The sequence below is a fragment of the Bos grunniens genome, chromosome 5 (genome assembly GCF_055505025.1).
Source record: "Bos grunniens cultivar Pamir isolate PY7600 chromosome 5, Bosgru_T2T1.0, whole genome shotgun sequence".
Lineage (NCBI taxonomy): Eukaryota > Metazoa > Chordata > Mammalia > Artiodactyla > Bovidae > Bos > Bos grunniens.
In genome coordinates this window covers 107,858,711-107,875,196 of record NC_141169.1, presented here as the reverse complement: position 1 = coordinate 107,875,196, position 16,486 = coordinate 107,858,711, and the positions used below count along the sequence as shown (strand labels likewise).

At 59.5% G+C, this 16,486-nt stretch overlaps 1 protein-coding gene across 5 annotated transcripts in view; it reads right to left on the bottom strand.

Moving 5' to 3' along the window:
• Positions 1-792: 792 nt before the first annotated feature.
• The window catches only part of TSPAN11 (tetraspanin 11), a 62,197-nt gene continuing 46,503 nt past the window's right edge, over positions 793-16,486 (bottom strand). For 4 of the 5 annotated variants that reach the window (XM_086402393.1, XM_086402396.1, XM_086402394.1 and 1 more), the window contains 5 exons: positions 9,516-9,590; positions 8,248-8,352; positions 6,946-7,104; positions 6,460-6,546; positions 793-1,668 (listed from right to left, as the gene is read on the bottom strand). In XM_086402393.1, coding sequence (XP_086258519.1) covers positions 1,609-1,668; positions 6,460-6,546; positions 6,946-7,104; positions 8,248-8,352; positions 9,516-9,590 — 486 coding nt within the window. In that variant the 3' untranslated portion in view covers positions 793-1,608. Of the gene's footprint in view, positions 1,669-6,225; positions 6,298-6,459; positions 6,547-6,945; positions 7,105-8,247; positions 8,353-9,515; positions 9,591-16,486 lie in introns of all 5 variants that reach the window. The other variant, XR_015164403.1, reaches the window with a different exon arrangement.

The window sequence follows — 16,486 nt, the reverse complement described above, 5'->3', positions numbered from 1 at the left end:
GCAGAGAACTTGGGACTTATGGTCATTTTTTGTTATCTGCACGAATGCAGGAAGTTGGAGGCAGCAAAGATAATCACAGCACCAATTTTTGGGGGGCCTTGGGAATCTGGGGTTGCTGGAAAGCTGGTCTCCCCTAGAGTGAACTGGCATCAGTGACCCCAGGGCCCTTCCCGATAGCCCCAGAGTCCCAGGGCAGGAGGCAACCGGTTGCAGGAGGCTGCTCTGCCCTCTGAGTGCATGGGTCGCCCCTCTCCAGGGGTGTGCGGTTTTGGTACTGTGGGGGCTGTGACGGGGACGGCACTGACCCATGAATGGGAAAGAATATACCTTTACCTGGGATGGGCCCAGGTCAGCAAGAGACAGCGGAGGCCAGGTGTGCCCTTTCCGGACTTGACCTCGGCATCATGAGGGTGGGAAGTAGGAAGTGCAAGATCCAGGACCTGGGACCCAGGGGACCGGCATGGGGGTCTCTGCCCATGTGGGACCCTCTGGGGTATCTTATGAGTTGATTCATGTTCTCCGGAAAACTTCCAGCACCTGTGCCCAGTGTTTCCTAGGATTTCCTTTCTGTTCTCCGTCCATATTTTGGAAAGTCCTTTCTGAAAATTCCCTGCTTCAAGAGCTGCAAGAGAGAACCTAATGAAGGGACAGTGTCCACTCTGGGAGGCAGAGCGGGGTCTCTGCAGGCCAAGTGCTGGGGGCTGCGTGGTCCAGGAGCACCGGCTCAGGAAAAGGAGGTTCGAGGCAGAGCACCCCTTGACTCAAGAGCTGCACCTTCTCGGTGGCTCCAGCTTTGCAGGGTCTGTGGTTTGGTTTAATCAGGAAGGATTTTACTCCCACCAACATGAAGGGCAGATGATAGTTTTTTTAAAAACTTGGCTTTCTTTGAGCATCAGTCCAGAGAGGAGACCCCCGAGGGGCACATGGCTGAAGATTGGGGCTTGGGGTCATGGGCTCCCAGGGGACCCTCCTGAGGAGGGCCTGGAGGCAGGCACCTGCTCCCCACCCTGCCACCACCCAACCCTGCCCTGCAGGAAGGAATGAGGCCATGGGACACTTCTCTCCAGGTGAGCTGGTGCAGGTGGGAGGGGAGGGGAAGAGGGGAGGGCAAAGGCCGCGGTCTTCTGGGGGCAGAGCCAACTCTAACTGCCTATTCAATGCATTTCTCAGGGAGCACATCCAGCAGGGGTGGGAGAGGGGTGCTCAGTGCCTGTATGGGGGATCACAGGCTCGTATGCGGGCATCCCAATGGGGGCAAAGTGGCCAGCCCCTGTTCAGGGTTCAGGAGTGGGGAGGAAAGCAGATTTCATCACAGCCCCCCAGGGTCCATGGGAGCCTAGGCCTGGCGAGGCTTGGGCTGTGCTCTCTTGCCCCGGGATTCTGGTGATGAGCACGCAGAAGTGGAGGGCGAGGGCCGAGGGTCCCTGGCCGGATTGGGGCTGCAGGGGCCGTGGTCGCAGTTACTGGGTGGTCCAGAAGGGCTGGGCACAGAGGAGGGGGAGTTGTTGGGAGCTTCCAGGCCAGCTGGTGCTGACCCCACAGGCCTGGCCTGTGGGCCTTGGGCCGCTGAACTTGTGAGGGGCAGTCGGAGCAGAACGCGGTCGGCTGTTAGTAAAAATGCAGTTGGAGCCTCCGGTGCAAGCCGCAGGTGAGTATCATGCCACAAATCTGCGGGGAGAGAGTGCAGGGACACACAGGAGTCAGGAGTCAGTAGTCCGCCAGCCTGCCGGCCAGAGCCAGCCTTCCCACGCCCAGGAGTCCCCTGTGGACTCAGTCAAGGGCAGATTCAGACCCAGGGGGCCTCGGGTGCGGCCTGCGAGCCTGCATTTCTAATAAGCTCCCAGGTGATGTGGGCAGGGGCTGGAGTGGGGACCACTCTGACAACCACTAGCCAAGAGCGGTATTTCTCCCACTTGAATGTGCATGGGTTGCCCGGGGATGCTGTGGATTCCAGCCCTGAGGCCTGGGTGAGGGCCTGCACCTCTAAACAAGCCTCCCGTCCACATTGCAGCTCTGTGGTCCCGGTTCTTCTCCGGAGACAGCCTGATTCAATTAGACCTGATTCAATTAGAGGTAGTACATCGCTGCCGAAGCAGCCTTTCTCCAGGAAGGTCTGTCTACATCTATCTAGCTGCTCTCAGGTTCTGGAGCAAAGACCAGGGTGTGGAGTTAATTCTTTAGCTGATGTGCAGGAAAGGAAACCGAGGATCCGAGTGGAGGGCCCAGGACAGTCACCAGCTCATCCTGTAAGCTGGCTCAGGATGAGCCCTGGGCCCCGGGAGCCTGCCCTGCCTGCTAGCCGCTCTGTCCTGCCGACTAGCTGGCTGAGGCTGGGCAGTGCTGGGCGGTCACCTTCCACGTCTCACTTGCCGACCTCTAAACGCAGAGGAAGAGGATCGCTGTTCATTTGCCTCCGCCCTCCCTTCACCCAAGGATGCACTGAGGATGAGGAGGGGAGGGTGTGAAGACCACGGAGGCCCAGGGCTGTGACGGTGACCCTGATAAAGATGATGCCGCTGGCTCCCGGCTCCCCGGCCACGGGAGGGGGCGGTAGGGGGCAGCCCACGACCGTGCCGCGGACAGAGGTCCAGAGGGGTTCCCAAAGACAGGAAGCAGTGCCCCGTCTTTCCCAGACCTTCCAGCTGACCTGATCTTCCTGGGATACCTCAGGACACACCTGATGACAGGCTGACGAGGACGCCCCAGAACTGGCAGACACTAGTTTCTCTTCAAGAGGCTCAAGGAGGGCACAGGGGGTGAGCCCTTTGGTGTCCCCTTCCTCCTCCCAACTCTCCCCACGCGGGAGGTTCACCCCCTGGGAACACGGCTTTCAGCTGTCAGACTTGGTGCTAAGGGCAGTGCTAATCCACCGGGGGACTCAGTCTTGGGCTGAAAGGTGGCTTAGAGCTCATCTCGTCTTTCACTCTAAGCGAGTGCCTGTCCCAGCCATTCCACCCAGGTGTCGGACACGCTCTCTGCCCTATCCCCCCCTCAGGGCTTGATGACTCTTCCTGCAGGGTCATCTGGACCTTTCTGACCCTTGCTGAAGGGGAGGCCAGATGGGAGCAGCCAGCCTAGCACAGATTCATGGCTGCATCTTCTAAGGTGCACGCCTCACACTGGGGAGGACCCGGAGGACTGAGTGCCCAGAGCTCTGTACACAACATGTGGCCCCAGGGTGCCCCGGGGAAGGCACAGTGAGATGGACATCAATGAGTGTCCACACACACACACACGTGCACACATACACATATACACACCACCCTGATACATGCAGACGAGGCATGGGCACTAACTACCTGGTCCCTGAAAGAGCCCCAGCGTCCACTTTCTGACAGAGGACACAGAGGAATCTGCACCAACAGCTGTGAGCAGAGAACACACAGGCCAGGGCACTGCGGGAGCAGGAGCAGGCGGAGGGCGGGGCAGGGCGGGCTGCTGGGCCCCGCCTTTATGAGGCCCAGGCGCCTGACCTTGGCACTGTGGCCAGGGTGCCGGCTGCAGATGGCGTTCTCGTTGTGCTGGAGTGCAGCCTGGCCTTAGACCTTTCAAAGCTCACCGGGTGACCCCAACGTGCAGCCCTGGCTGAGGATCAGAGCCTGGAGGCTCCAGGAGGCCTGTCCCTTCTTGCATCCTGGCCATTTAGCCTGCCAGCATCTCCGCAGGCAGACCAGTGCCTGGTCTGCGAGTCTGGGAGGCAGCACACGGTGTCTGGCTGAAAGCAGGTTTGCTCTGTTCATCATCGTTTCCTGCTTGGTCTTCAGAGAATTCATGAGACACCCAGGAACCGCAGCACCTCCGTCTAACTGTGGTGTGCTCTTTCCTGGAAAACCACGGGAGGCTATTCTGGACCGCTGTCACAACAGTCTCCTGACTCCTGCTTCCTTCCATCAGGTCAGCTCTGGCCTCATGTTGAATAAACTGGGCTCCTGGGTGAGATTCCCACCGATGAGAGAACGTGCTTGCTGCGTGCTAAGTCGCTTCAGTCACGTCCTTGCAACCCTATGCACTGTAGCTCGCCAGGCTCCTCTGTCTGTGGGGATTCTCCAGACAAGGATACTGGAGTGGATTGTCATTTCCTCCTCCGGGGGATTTTCCCAATCCAGGGATCGAACTCACCTCTCTTATATCTCCTGCATTGGCAGGCAGGTTCTTTACCACTAGGTGCCACTGGGGAAGCCACGATGAGAGAACACTGCTGCTTAAAAAGGTTTGCAGACCTCCCACTCCTCCATGTTACAAGTAAGGGAACTGAGGCTCTGGAGGGAGGGTGGCCCCCTCAGATCACATGGAAGAGGAAGCTTTGTCTACAACGGGGGCCTCCGACTCTCAGGCATCACCCTCCCACCCCGTTCCTGGAGGCAGGGGGACAGGATATCTTGGCCTTGTATCTCCTGGGCCTGGGGATTTCCAAGGTGCCAGGTCAGTGTGAGTGGGGAAGGTTTCTGGGTGCTGGGTGGAGAATGACAGCCTGGGGGCCCAGCTGGCCCGAGCCCCTCCTCAAGGTCGGGTGGTAGTTCCAGCACTGGACGGCAGGGGGCGATGGAGCCTGAGGCTTGGTTGCTGTAGCAGAATGGATGGAATGGACAGAGAAAATGGGCCAGGGATGGGTCCCTGGTGGTGGCCCAGCGACGCTCTCTCGGGGACAGGAGCACATTTCTGCAGGGCACTGTGAAGGATGAGTTGCCCATGATGGAGTCATTGAGGGGCTGTGGGCACTGCCTGGTGACCCGACCTCCTTGGAATTACTCCTACAGCTGGACTTGCCTGACCTCAGACTCGGTGGTCATCCCATTCCATGCCCTTGGCCTCACTGCCCTTGTCTTCAGCTTCAGGCTTTGAGGGCAGAGGTCAGGAGGAAATAGATGGAGAGTGAAGCCCAGATCCAGTCAGTGTCTGCAGAGCAGGCCCCCAACACCTGAAGTGGGCAGGAGGTGTCTGGAAAGCTGGGGTGAGGGAGGCACAGCAGCGGAGCACCCCCTCCCCAGTCAGGCTGGCAGCTCCCAGGCGTCAGTGCATTGGGCAGGAGACCTGCCTGGGTAGGTATGAAGGGGCCGTGTGAGTGCCCCCCAGACCCGCTGCGCCTGCACTTGAGTCGGGGGTGAAGGGGACGGGCTGGTCTGGCCAGGAAACCACCAGCTCTCTTGAGAGATGCCATGCCCACATGGAAACGATAACGTGGTGGGTACCATTTCCCGAGCAGCTGCTGTCCGTTTGCGATGAGCTGAGTGATTGATGTGCACACTGGTCACTGATCTGATATGACCAGCCCCGTTTACAAATGAGGACCTGAGGCTCAGAGATGGAACGGCTGGTCCCCTCCAGAGGGTGGGCCATCTCCCACCCACCCGGGGTTGCAGCCAGGTCCCCTGGGTGCACAGATGGAGATGGTGATCAGAAGGAACCCTACCCGGGGAGGCTCCCAAGCTAACGACTGCCACCACCCCAACTCTTTCCATGGACCCTGCATCAGGGACAGAGCCTGGGAGAACAAAGGATCAGGAGCCAGGGGCCTGGTGCCAGCTCAGGGAGTGAGACCCTCGGGCCATCGGCTCTCTGATCTGCTGGCCTGGATAAGCTCTGGCCACGGCAGGATTGGAGGAGAGCACTCAGGGAGGCCTTACGTGAGCCAGGTATCTCCTTTTCCACCGACACCTCTCGTGGCTGGGAATGAGCTTCTTGCTGTGGATGAAGGCCCTGAGGGGTGGGGAAGTGACCTCTCAAGTCGCACAGGAGCAGGGGCTGGACGGGATGGGTCCTGTGATGCCGGCCTCTGCTCTGACCTCCCGGGATGGGGATTCGGGGGTGACACTTTGGGGTGAATCAGCTCCTCTACCTCTGCCGGGCAAGGTGGGCCTGCAGAATCCTTACTCACTGCATCTGCCCCTCGTGAGTCCACTCCCTCCACCTTCGACAGGACCCCTGGGTGGTGGCTGGGAGAGGGGTGTGAGTGATGAAATGGAGCAAAAGCATCAGTCATCCTTGGAGCATGGAGCTGGGTGTACACAGGGGTGCACACCCCCCCCCAGGGGTACACACACACACATCACACACAGAGGAACGAGTGCGCGTCCATGCACGAACGTATACACACATGCACAGCACACCTGAACACATACGTGCATCCAGCCCCGACCACGTACACCCGGGTACATGCAGACACACCCACGGACCCCACGCACACCACAGCAGGCCAGCGTGCACACACGGAGTGCATGCACATACCTGCACCCACACTCCCGCTCCTCCCAGGTCTTTGTTCCTGACAAGTTCCCAGGGCCTTTTCCTTCATGTTTTCTGGGGGAAGAGAGTGACCTTGGCTGCAGAGGGGATAGATGGGAGAGGAGAGGGCAGGCTAGGCAGGGGCGGGCAGAAGGCCAAGAGCTGAGATCTCAGCCAGTGAGAGAGGGGTTCAGGGCTCCAGACACCACCCCCCCTAGAATCCTCACTCCAACTCACCTGCAGGCAGGCCACCCCGATCCCCACGGCCCCCATGAGCAGCAGGTGATCAGCCAGGAACTGCTCCAGCTTGCTGATGCAGCCTCCCTGGAAGGCAGGTAGGCAGGTCACACACACACACACACATACACACACACACACTCTCACACACACACACACACTCTCTCACACACACACACACACACACACACACGTTGGCCCGGAAGTAGGTGAGGATAGGGAGGAAAGGCTGGTGGGGGCTGCTCCCCGCTGAGGGAGGCCAGACACTTAAAGGGCCAAGTCTAGCCTCTCAAGTGCCCATGGGCTTCTTAGTGACCCAGGGGCACACTATGAAGTCCCCAGATCTCCCTGGAGCAGCTGCGGCCCCCAGACTTTGTGGGGACCTTTGAAGGCCCATGGCCATCTTGTGGTCAGAGAGTAAGTGTGATCTCCACCACTCCGCCCACCTGCCCGGCCTTTCTGGGCCCCGTGAGACGGGGCACTCACCTCCACCTTGTAGATGTTGGAGGGGTGTGCCCGCTGGCCGCAGCGTGCCACCACCGTCTTGCAGCAGCTGTCCGGCACCCGGCGGCCCTCAGCCTCTGGAGACAGGATATAGCTGCTCTGCAGCCAGTCGGCTGAGCTGTTGCTCCCGCAGCATTTGAACTGAGGGGGAGAGGCAGAGGCTGCAGGTGAGGAGGGAGCCTGGGCCCCCCCCAGCCCTTCAGTTACGGGGCCACAGGACAGTGTTCAGATCCTAATCTCATCCCTATTTGCTGGAGACTTTTCGCTTCCCCTGTTTTGAGCAGGGACCTGGCTCTGGAGGGACCTTCTCTCTAGGCAAGTGGGGAGCTGGCTGCAGGAACCTGATGGCCACCTCTTCGGGGCACCCTTGTCCTTTAAGGAGATTGTGCTGGGTGTCCTGGGGGCAGGGAGGATCTGGGAAAAGATGGGTGGGGGGTGGGTGCTGGCAGGTCCTCGAGGGAGGAGGGCTGTGTATCCCTGTGTGGCAGGCCCAGGGCAGCACCAAACCACCAGGGCGTGGGCTCCTGGTCATCCAGGGAGACAGGACCCCCAGGACAGGGACCCAAGCCTTGCCAGAGGCTCAGGTGTCCCCGATCCAGACCTCAAAGCTTCAGCGCCCCCAGACCTGCAAGACACAGAGATGTCCCAGAGGCCACTGGATGGGCAGGTCAGTGCTGGAAAGGCTGGTGTGCGTGCTGCATAAAGCCGAGGTCTTACATTTGGATGTGAAGAGCCATGTGTGGCCACTGGCGACCATGCTGGCCTGAGGTCCACGTGCCCCTCCCCTACCTCTGCAGGACTGCGGGCCTCACTGGGGGATTGCGAGTCCCTTCTTTCCAAGGAGAGACCCCCCCCCATCCCCCGAGTTCTGCCTGATGATAACTGGGAAATTGTTACAGCTGCTTCTCTGAAACACTCTGCCTGTTGCAGTTCACTCTCCCGGAGCCACAGCCATCAGTTCCCCAGGGAGGAAGGAGGAGGCCCGCTGATGGGAAGAGCCTGGATCCTGGCACGGCCAGCTTGCTGCCCACCAGGTACCCAGAGGGGAATGCAGAGGAAAGGGAGGAACGGACGAACCAGGACCCAGGAAGCACTCTCGTGTGGGAGGGCCTTCTAGGGGGCTGCGGTTAATGCTTCCATACCCTGTGACGCTTCATTTCAGAGACGTGGCAAGTTAGGCTCAGAGAAGGCGAGTAACCTGCCCAGGGCCACACAGATGGGCAGGGACAGAGACAGGTTGGGAACTGTGTCTGCGTGGCCTTCAGGCCCCAGGGCGACGCTTACATCCTGCTGTAGACGGTCCACAGACGCTGTGATTTCTGCGGCGCCCGGCTGCCTGTAGTTCTCGGCCAGGGTCCGAGTCAAGTGCTGCTTCAGCTCGTCGCTCAGCTGAGGAGCATGGAGAGAGACGGTGCATCAGCAGAACCACCCACCGACTGCCCCCAGGCCCCTCTAAGGCCATGCCTCCTTCATCTGGCATCGCATCCTTAGAGATGCCACTCAGGTGTCACCTTCTCCAGGAAGCCCTCTCTGACTGCCCAGGACCAGGGGACCATGGGAAGGAGGCTGCACAGAAGGCGGGATCTGTGAAGATGGTGTTGCAAAGGCTGTTACCCTGTGTCAGGGCGGAGTGTGATGGATGGAAATGGGAGACAGGTGGGGGACCACAGTTCCAGGCTGGTGGGATGGCAAAGGGGAGGCCGGGCACTAGGTGACTTTAGATAATCCTTTGGTACCCAGGGATTGGTTCCGGGGCCAGCACGGGTCTTCCATGGATGCTCAAGTCCCTTATATAAGATGGTGCAGTGTTTGCATATCACTTATGCGCACCCTCCTGTACACTTGAGTCATCTCTAGATTACTGACAATACCTAATGCCATGTAAACACTGTAGAAACAGCTGTAAATTCAATGTAAATGTTACATAAACACTTGTGCATGGCAAATTCAAGCTCTGCTTTAGGGAGCTTTCTGAAGTTTTTTTCTGAATAGTTTTGATCCAAGCTTGGTTGAATCTGTGAATCTGGAACCCATGATCATTTTGATTACAAGGTGATATTCAAAATAGGGCTTTCCTGGTGGCTCAGTGGCAAAGAATCTGCCTGCAATGCAAGAGACTCAGGTTCAATCCCCAGGTTGGGAAGATTCCCTGGAGAATGGCAACCCATTCCAGTATTCTTGCCTGAAAAATTTCATGGACAGAGGAGCCTGGCAAGCCACAGTCCACGCGGTTGCAAAGAGTCAGACACGACTGAGCACGCACGTGTGCATTCAAAATATTTACATAGTTATCTGAGGATATCTGTCAGTCACATGGGCACTGGTGTGAAAGGACAATGTGGTCATCTGTCTGTATGAGCTGAGTATCACCCCTGAGTCACAGAGCGCCCAGTGGGAGGGCTCTGACTACCTCTTCCTTGTCCAGAGCAGGCAGGGGAGGCCTGGGACCACCCGTGTGTCACTGCCTCCCTGCCCCTGTGCGCCCCTCTCACTATGGTCCCTCCCGGGGGTGCTGATGGGTAAAGTAAAGACAAGGAGAGCGTTCCACTCACCCTCTGGTAGTACACGTGGGCCAGGACCCCCGCCACCAGCTCAACGAGGAAGATCGCCAGCAACAGGCAGAAATACTAGAAGCAAGGAGAGAAGGCAGTCGCCGGGGGAGGGTCAGGTCTGGGCGGCCAGCTGGCCCCTCAGGACCCCTGACAAACACTTCTCCAGAACAATGGGGACCCCCGTCCCTCACAGCATCTTCTGGACACACCCACCTCTCTTGGCTGCCAGCCTGGAGTTCCCCTCTCAACCCTTCATGCACTGATCTGCTACCAGTGTTGGTTAAATACCTACCATGTGCCAGGTATGGTAGAGTAAGGCAATTATTGTCCTCAATTATTGGTGGAGGGGACAGATAAGTATGTGATCACAAAGTTGTGTTATAAATGCTACTATGGGGCAAGCTCTAGAAACTATGGAAGGCCCAGGTTGCAGGGAGCAGTCAGAGTGGGCTTCCTGGAGGAGGTGACACCTGAGTAGTATCTCTGAGAATGAGATGCCAGGTGAAGGAGAAGGGATGCACGTTCTAGGTGGAGGGGAGAACATGGGGAAGCCTGGAGGGTGTACAGCGCTCGGGGGAGGTGGGGCTGGAGTTCAGGGAGTGGAGAGAGAGGCAAGGCTGAGTATATAGAGGCCGGCTGGGCAGCAACAGCTGAGGCTGGGAAACAGCAAAGTGGAGATCCTGAGAAAGGTGCTGCCTTGTCTTTTTCCAGCTCTGCAGGGCCCTGCCAGGGCTCTAAACCCCTCTCAGCACCACTCTGCACGTCACAGCCCTGCCAGCTGGGTTCCAGGCTGTGCACTCGCAGTGACTGCGGGATGACGGGTCTGCACCCCTCTCCCACACCCGCCTGGTGTCACTGCCTGTCCTGCAGTGTTCTTGCAGGAGTCAGGGGGTCGGGATTGCCTGCCCGGAGGCATGTGGCCGGGAGGGACAGGGAGGGGGGCTGAGGGAGGATGGGCAGGAAGGGGCCCCTCCCCCAGCCCTAACTAGTGCTGCCTCCTTCTCCAGGGGGAACTGCCTACCCACCTACCACTGGGTCACTGGACTCCAGGGAAGGCTCAGCCTGGGGGTGAATGTGGGAACCAGCATTCATCAGGCAGGGGACGGGAGGAGGACAGGAAGGGGTACAAGTGGGAAGGAGACCACGCAGGGCCTGGCCTGCGTGGGGCAAGTTCTGGGGTGATGCTGGTCCACGGGGCTGCAGGGCTAGCTTGACCACCTCCCAGCCCCTGGGGCAGCTGGCACAGAGGAATAACTTTCCACTGAGAGCCAGGCTTCCATTCAGGCCGAGTAAATCACCCCCTTCCCCACAGCCATCTTCCTGGGTCCCGCCCTCCCAGCATCAGAGCTGTCAGCAGGGCCCCAAGTATGGGTGGGGTGGGGCCCAAGGCAAGAGCACAGCGGGGGTCCCTGGTCCCCCTTCTCCACCCACCCCCAGGGTCAGGCTGGAGGCTGCTCAGAGGTCTGTGGATGTGCCCTTGCTGCTAGAGGAACCTCTGGGATACGGGGCCTGGATACAGGGCCTGGAAACCCAAGCAGCAGTGATGGGACATTGGCTGACGTCCAGGCTCAAGTCCAGGCTCAGCCACTGGCTGGTTCCACAGCGGGGGGGGGGCCTGGTGCCTTTTGTGAAGCGATGATGTGGCGTAGCGAGTGGGGGGCTGGAACCAGCCTCCCCACCCACCTAAACCCAGGCAGCCAGGCCTGTGTGGCTGAACCAGCGGTTGGGATGACGGCACTAGCCTGCCGCCCCCTCCACCCTCCTCTAGCAGGTGAGAGCCCCTGTTGCCCTGCCTGCCTGGCACTGAGACCACCCTCCTGTCACCTGGCCCCTACTCGCAGTGACCGCTCCCAGGCTTCCTGAGTGCACACCAGGGCCCTCGGTGCTGGGAGCGCCCCTCCAGCCACAGTGGGAGGGTGGACCGTGATGCCCCCGGGACATCACTGCTACAGTTGCTCCTGAAGCTGGGCTGGCGCAGAGGGCTGATGGGAAGGGAGGGGACCCAGCCACATCCTGACGCGATGGCAGGCTAAATGAGTACCTGCCAGTCACTCAGAACCGCCCTGAGGCATCAAGCGGGTGTCAAACGTGCGACCTGCGACCTGCGACAGCTGTCAGGAGGGAGGGGACTGTTCCCAAGAGGCTTCCAGGCTCCCTCCCACCGGCGCCCCGGATGTGAAGATGCCTCCGCAAGGGGAGTGAGGGTCCGGCCGGGGCTCGGGGGATGGACAGTGGGTGCCAGTGGCGGGGTGATCAGGGAGCAGGGCGCCGGCTCCAGGCAGCAGCTTTGGCGGTTGCAGGCGTGTCACCTGCGCGGGGGAGGCCCTGAGTCACAGCTCAGGGTGACAGTCCCTGGGGTGGGAAAGGGTCGTGCTCATTGGGACCCTCCTGCACGGAGATCCTCCCACACAGGGAGCCTGGCAGCCTGGCTTCTAGAGCGGGGCTGGCTGCAGCCTGGGCATGAGGGGCCAGGCTGGGGCGGGGGGCTCTGCCATCGGGGGCCATGAGCTGTAACACGCCTCATCGTTGCACCCCGTCTCGCACTCCACCACGCCTGCCCTGACTCCCCGGGTCCAGCCACATCATCCTAGCACTCCCACAGCACAGAAGTCTGTGTAGACAGTCCCTGAACCCAGGCCCAGCCTCCCAGTCTTTCTTCGCCCTGTTCCCAGGCCTCCCTGGCCTTCCACTTGCAGCTCATCACAGCCCCCCGAAGAACCCACCCTGGGTCCCAGCCCCAGCGCCTCAGCGCTTCACCTGCCTCGTCTCCTGACGACAACGCCTGTTTTGCTTCTCCCCTTGACCAGGCCCTGGTCCTCCACTGCGGCTTCCCCTGCCCACCTCCCGGTCCTCAGGCAGGAGTCCACAAGCGCGTGAGTGGCCTCCACTGGGTGAGGGGCGCGACGTCACCCGCCGCTCCCTGGAGGCTGTGTCAGCGCTACCGCACTCTCCCCAGGTGGCCGTGAGCCCCTGGGGCTGCACTCTCCCCAGGTGGCCGTGAGCCCCTGGGGGAGTGGGCCCCTCTCTTAGGCTCCTCTGGATCTTCCTCGCAGCCTGGTCCAGAGCTGGGTCGCCAGGCTCGGAAAGCAGCTCCAGGAGACCTGCAGGTGCGCTTCTCACTGAGCGCGCCTGTGAGATGGGGAACTGGCCGCAGCAGGCAGCCCACACGTGGGGGCAGCAGCTTAACCCTTTTCTGATCTGCGGATGGCGTGAAATTGTTGCTTTAGCTTATGCCAAAGTTTCTCCACCTGGTGTGATTATGCTCCCCACCCCACCCTGGGACAACTGGCGATGTCTGGAGGCGTTTTTTTGTTGTTGTCATAACTCGGGGAAGGAGTGCTGTTGGCTTCGAGTGGGTAGAGGCCCCAGGGACACGGTCATGGGGCAGGTCCCATGGCAAAGATGATCTGGCCTGAATGTTACTGGTGCCAAGGCCGCTGAGAAACCCTGACTCACACATTTACCTTCAGGCTCTGAGGCTGATGCTAGGACTTGATTTGCGTGTGTGCCTCTAAGTACTATGGGAGACACGACAAAAACGCGTCTGAGGAAGGTTGTCTGGGCCCTGAGAAGCCTGAAACAACACAGACAGAAGCAGGTGAGGGGTTTTACCCTGCGCCTGCCTGGGAGGGCACCTTCACAGCAGAACGTTGCTGACCGTGATTCAGGGCAGGATGAGGGATGTCCACGTGGCATCAGCTGAGGGCACCTTGGGACCTGGAGTGCAGAGAAGATGTTGCTGTCTGGGGGACACTCTGGGGTCCCCAGGTGGGTCCTTGGGAAAGGGCTGGCCCGGAAGGTCTGTGTATAGTACTTGATTCTGGGAAGCATGAAGAAGGTTCTTAAGCTACAGAGTGTCTCCTTTAAATTTGGTTTGCTTTAGTTTGGAATTATTAACAAAAGGCAGTACAATGTTCTCTGATCCCCTGTGAGTCATTTGCAGAAGTCACATTTCAACATGAGTCAGGACATAATGGACCCCAAGCCCACCATCCCCAAGGGGCCCCCAGAATTCCCAGCCTGCAGCTTAGTGGGTGATAACTGTTCACGGGTGCCGCCTTCTCAGGAGCAGGGGAAAGGCGGTTTTTCTATATGGGAGCGATGGGCAGGATCCTCTATACCACAACACCCCGCCCCCAACCCCAAATTAGCTCTCCCTGGGCAGAATCTGTGCCTGATCCACCCAGATGCTCCCCAAGCACACACAGCAGGTGCTCCCTGCGCGACCCTGTTCGTCACACGGCTCTGTGGCCCCAGCATCACATATGCGCGTGGAGGGGCTACAGTTTGGCCGAGGTCACACCGCTAGCATGGAATTGAACCCAGGATCCCGGCTGCAGAGCTTGGTGCTGACCCCACTGGCTCCCCTCGATGGCTGACGGCATGGGGGGGTGCGGCAGGTGGATGGGCTGGATGAGCTCATGGTGGGGGGCCAGGGTTAGGGGGACGCCGGGCATCAGGAGAGGGTGGTGACAAGAGGCAGAGGGGAAACTGGGCACAGGAGGGTCTCTCTCCAACCACCACTCAGCCCCCAGCCTACAGCGCCCTCCGGGCAGGCCACCTCCTCCCTAAGGGGCCCTGAGCCTTCACGCCTGTGCTGGAGTCACAGCCACAGCTCTGATGCCTATGTCCGTCCCGTTCACTCTACTCAGCCCAGCCTGACCCTCCGAGTCCAGTGACTGCCCAGCTGAGCTACACCCACCGTGCGCACACCGGGCGTGCCTCAGTCTCTGCTGGTCCTGCGTGGGTTTGCTGCCCTGACCACATCTGTGTGTGCAGCTGAGCGCCATCTAGTCTGGGCTTGGGCAAGGCCTCCACAAAGCCCTCACCGAGCCAGAAGGTCCTGACCGTGACCTCGTAGCCACACCCTTCCTCCTGACCCCGTCTGACTCCTGGGACTCAGGCCTATCCAACCCACGGCGATGTTCGCCGTCCGGCTCTGACCTGCATCTCGTCCTGTCCCCCTGCTCTGCAGGGTGAAAGGAACGCACCCACACCCACTCCTCCCAGACCCCTGCCCTTTGCTGAGTTTTGTGACCGCCTCCCAATCCTGTACTCAGCCCTGCCCCCCGTCCTTCCAGAACTGACCCCCCAAATCTTGGTCTGATAGAAACCAGTAATGAGATTTCCAAGGACAGCTCTAGGAACCTCTGCCCCAGAGCCCTCCATTAGGACAGGCCCCTTCCAAACACGCCAGACCGGACCCTAGTCACAGAATGGACCAGCCTGCTAAGACAGAACAGGACCCAAACGTTCACCTCCACCCTGTACCATCTACCAACATTTTTTTTTTTTCTTTAATTCTCTAATGGAGTAGTTTGCACTGGAAGAAAAGGTGGATAGTTTCTAAAGCTACGGATCCCAAATGAAGCTGAAACAGCACAACCCTTTCTGAACCAATCTGATACCTTCTTTAATGAGAGACTCCACAGGAACCATGCAAAAATATTCCTCCTTGTGACATTAAGGTGATTAATTAGCAAGTGGGTCTTCAGATGGACTTACCCTGCCTGTATCTGGGGCAAGCCGAGCCCCAGATACAGTTTCTGAGATGGATTCACTGATGCCCACGAGACCAGGCAACTTAGCCCAGCTGGTGCTGTCCTTGAGGTCAGTTTTAAGAACTTTATACCACTGGACTTTGGGAATTTCTCCCTGGGACTGCTTCTGCCACAAAGAAGGGGGTTTGGACAAAGGTTTTCTCCTCTGTCTCCTCCACAATCAGCACAGTCAGGGATGGAAACCAAGCCACAGCTGGCTCGGTGTCCAGGCAGGTGGGGGTGAGGCAGAGATACTGGCCGGCTTAACCCAGAGACAGTCTTGACTCTCTCCGGTGGGGAGAGAGCAGAGTCAGGTGCGGCTGAGCTTGAGTCTCGGGAAGAAGAGCCGGCCCGCAGCCCCCAGCTTGGCTGTGTGATCTGATCACGGCCATGGGAGGGTCAGGGAGCTTGGAACAGCCAAAGAGGCTGGACCGGAAAAGACAGAGCCAGCTGTTTGAGCAGCAGTGACCTCAGGCCACGTTATTTGCTGGCAATTAACTGCCGGCTGGAGGCAGGCAGGGCTCGGGGCGCAGCTGCCTACTTGTTCGTGCAGAAAAGTGAGGATGTGGATTTTGGAGCCTGGAGCCATTCCAGTAACAAAATGTCACTGTTGGAAGGATGAAGGTGACCTCTACCCTCCTGGCCCCAGCCCAGCCACAGTGACTCCACCGGGCCGGGGGCTGCTCTGCAGGACGCCGGGGTGTGCTCTGGTTCCTGTCTGATGCTGATACCTGAGCTGGCCTGAGAGGCTGGGAGCAGAGAGAGGGCCAGGCTGGGAGGGGAGTTTTTCCTCTCCACATCAGCTCTGCTCCACGGCCAGCCCTCGCCAGGCCATCCTTGCTGGGCACTTGCTTGTGAAATAAGGTTTGTGTGGAGCCCTAGACCAAGGCCACAGGTGCAGAGTACCACACCAAGGTCATCTCCAGAACTGACAGAGGCCCATAGCAACTGTTGCCATGAGCCCCCCTGACTTGCGACCCAGGGACTGAATCCCCGTCTCTTGCATCTCATGCATTGGCAGGTGGGTTCTTTACCTCTAGTGCCACCTGGGAAGCCCCAGCTATGTTAGACTCATCTCCAGCTCAGCCGAAGGCCTTCTCTGGTGCACTCACAGCTGACCCCTGCACCCCAGCGCTCTGCAGCCTGACCCCCACTTCCGAGTGGGCCAGGTGGTGGGTAGCCAGGTGACCGGCCCCTAGTCCTCACCTCTGTGTTTCCCTTTGCACCCAGAATGCCAACCATGGACCCCGAGTCACGACAAGCTGAGTACCCACTCCCTGTGTGGGAGCCCTCCAGGAAGTGGGGACAGAGGCGGCCGGGACAGGGGAAGGGCCTGGACCAAGCCAGGGTGATGGCCGTGTGACCTCGGGCAAGTCTGTTTTTCTGGGGCTGCAGTGAGGGTGGGGTGGTTCACCCCTTGGCCGCCAGGGA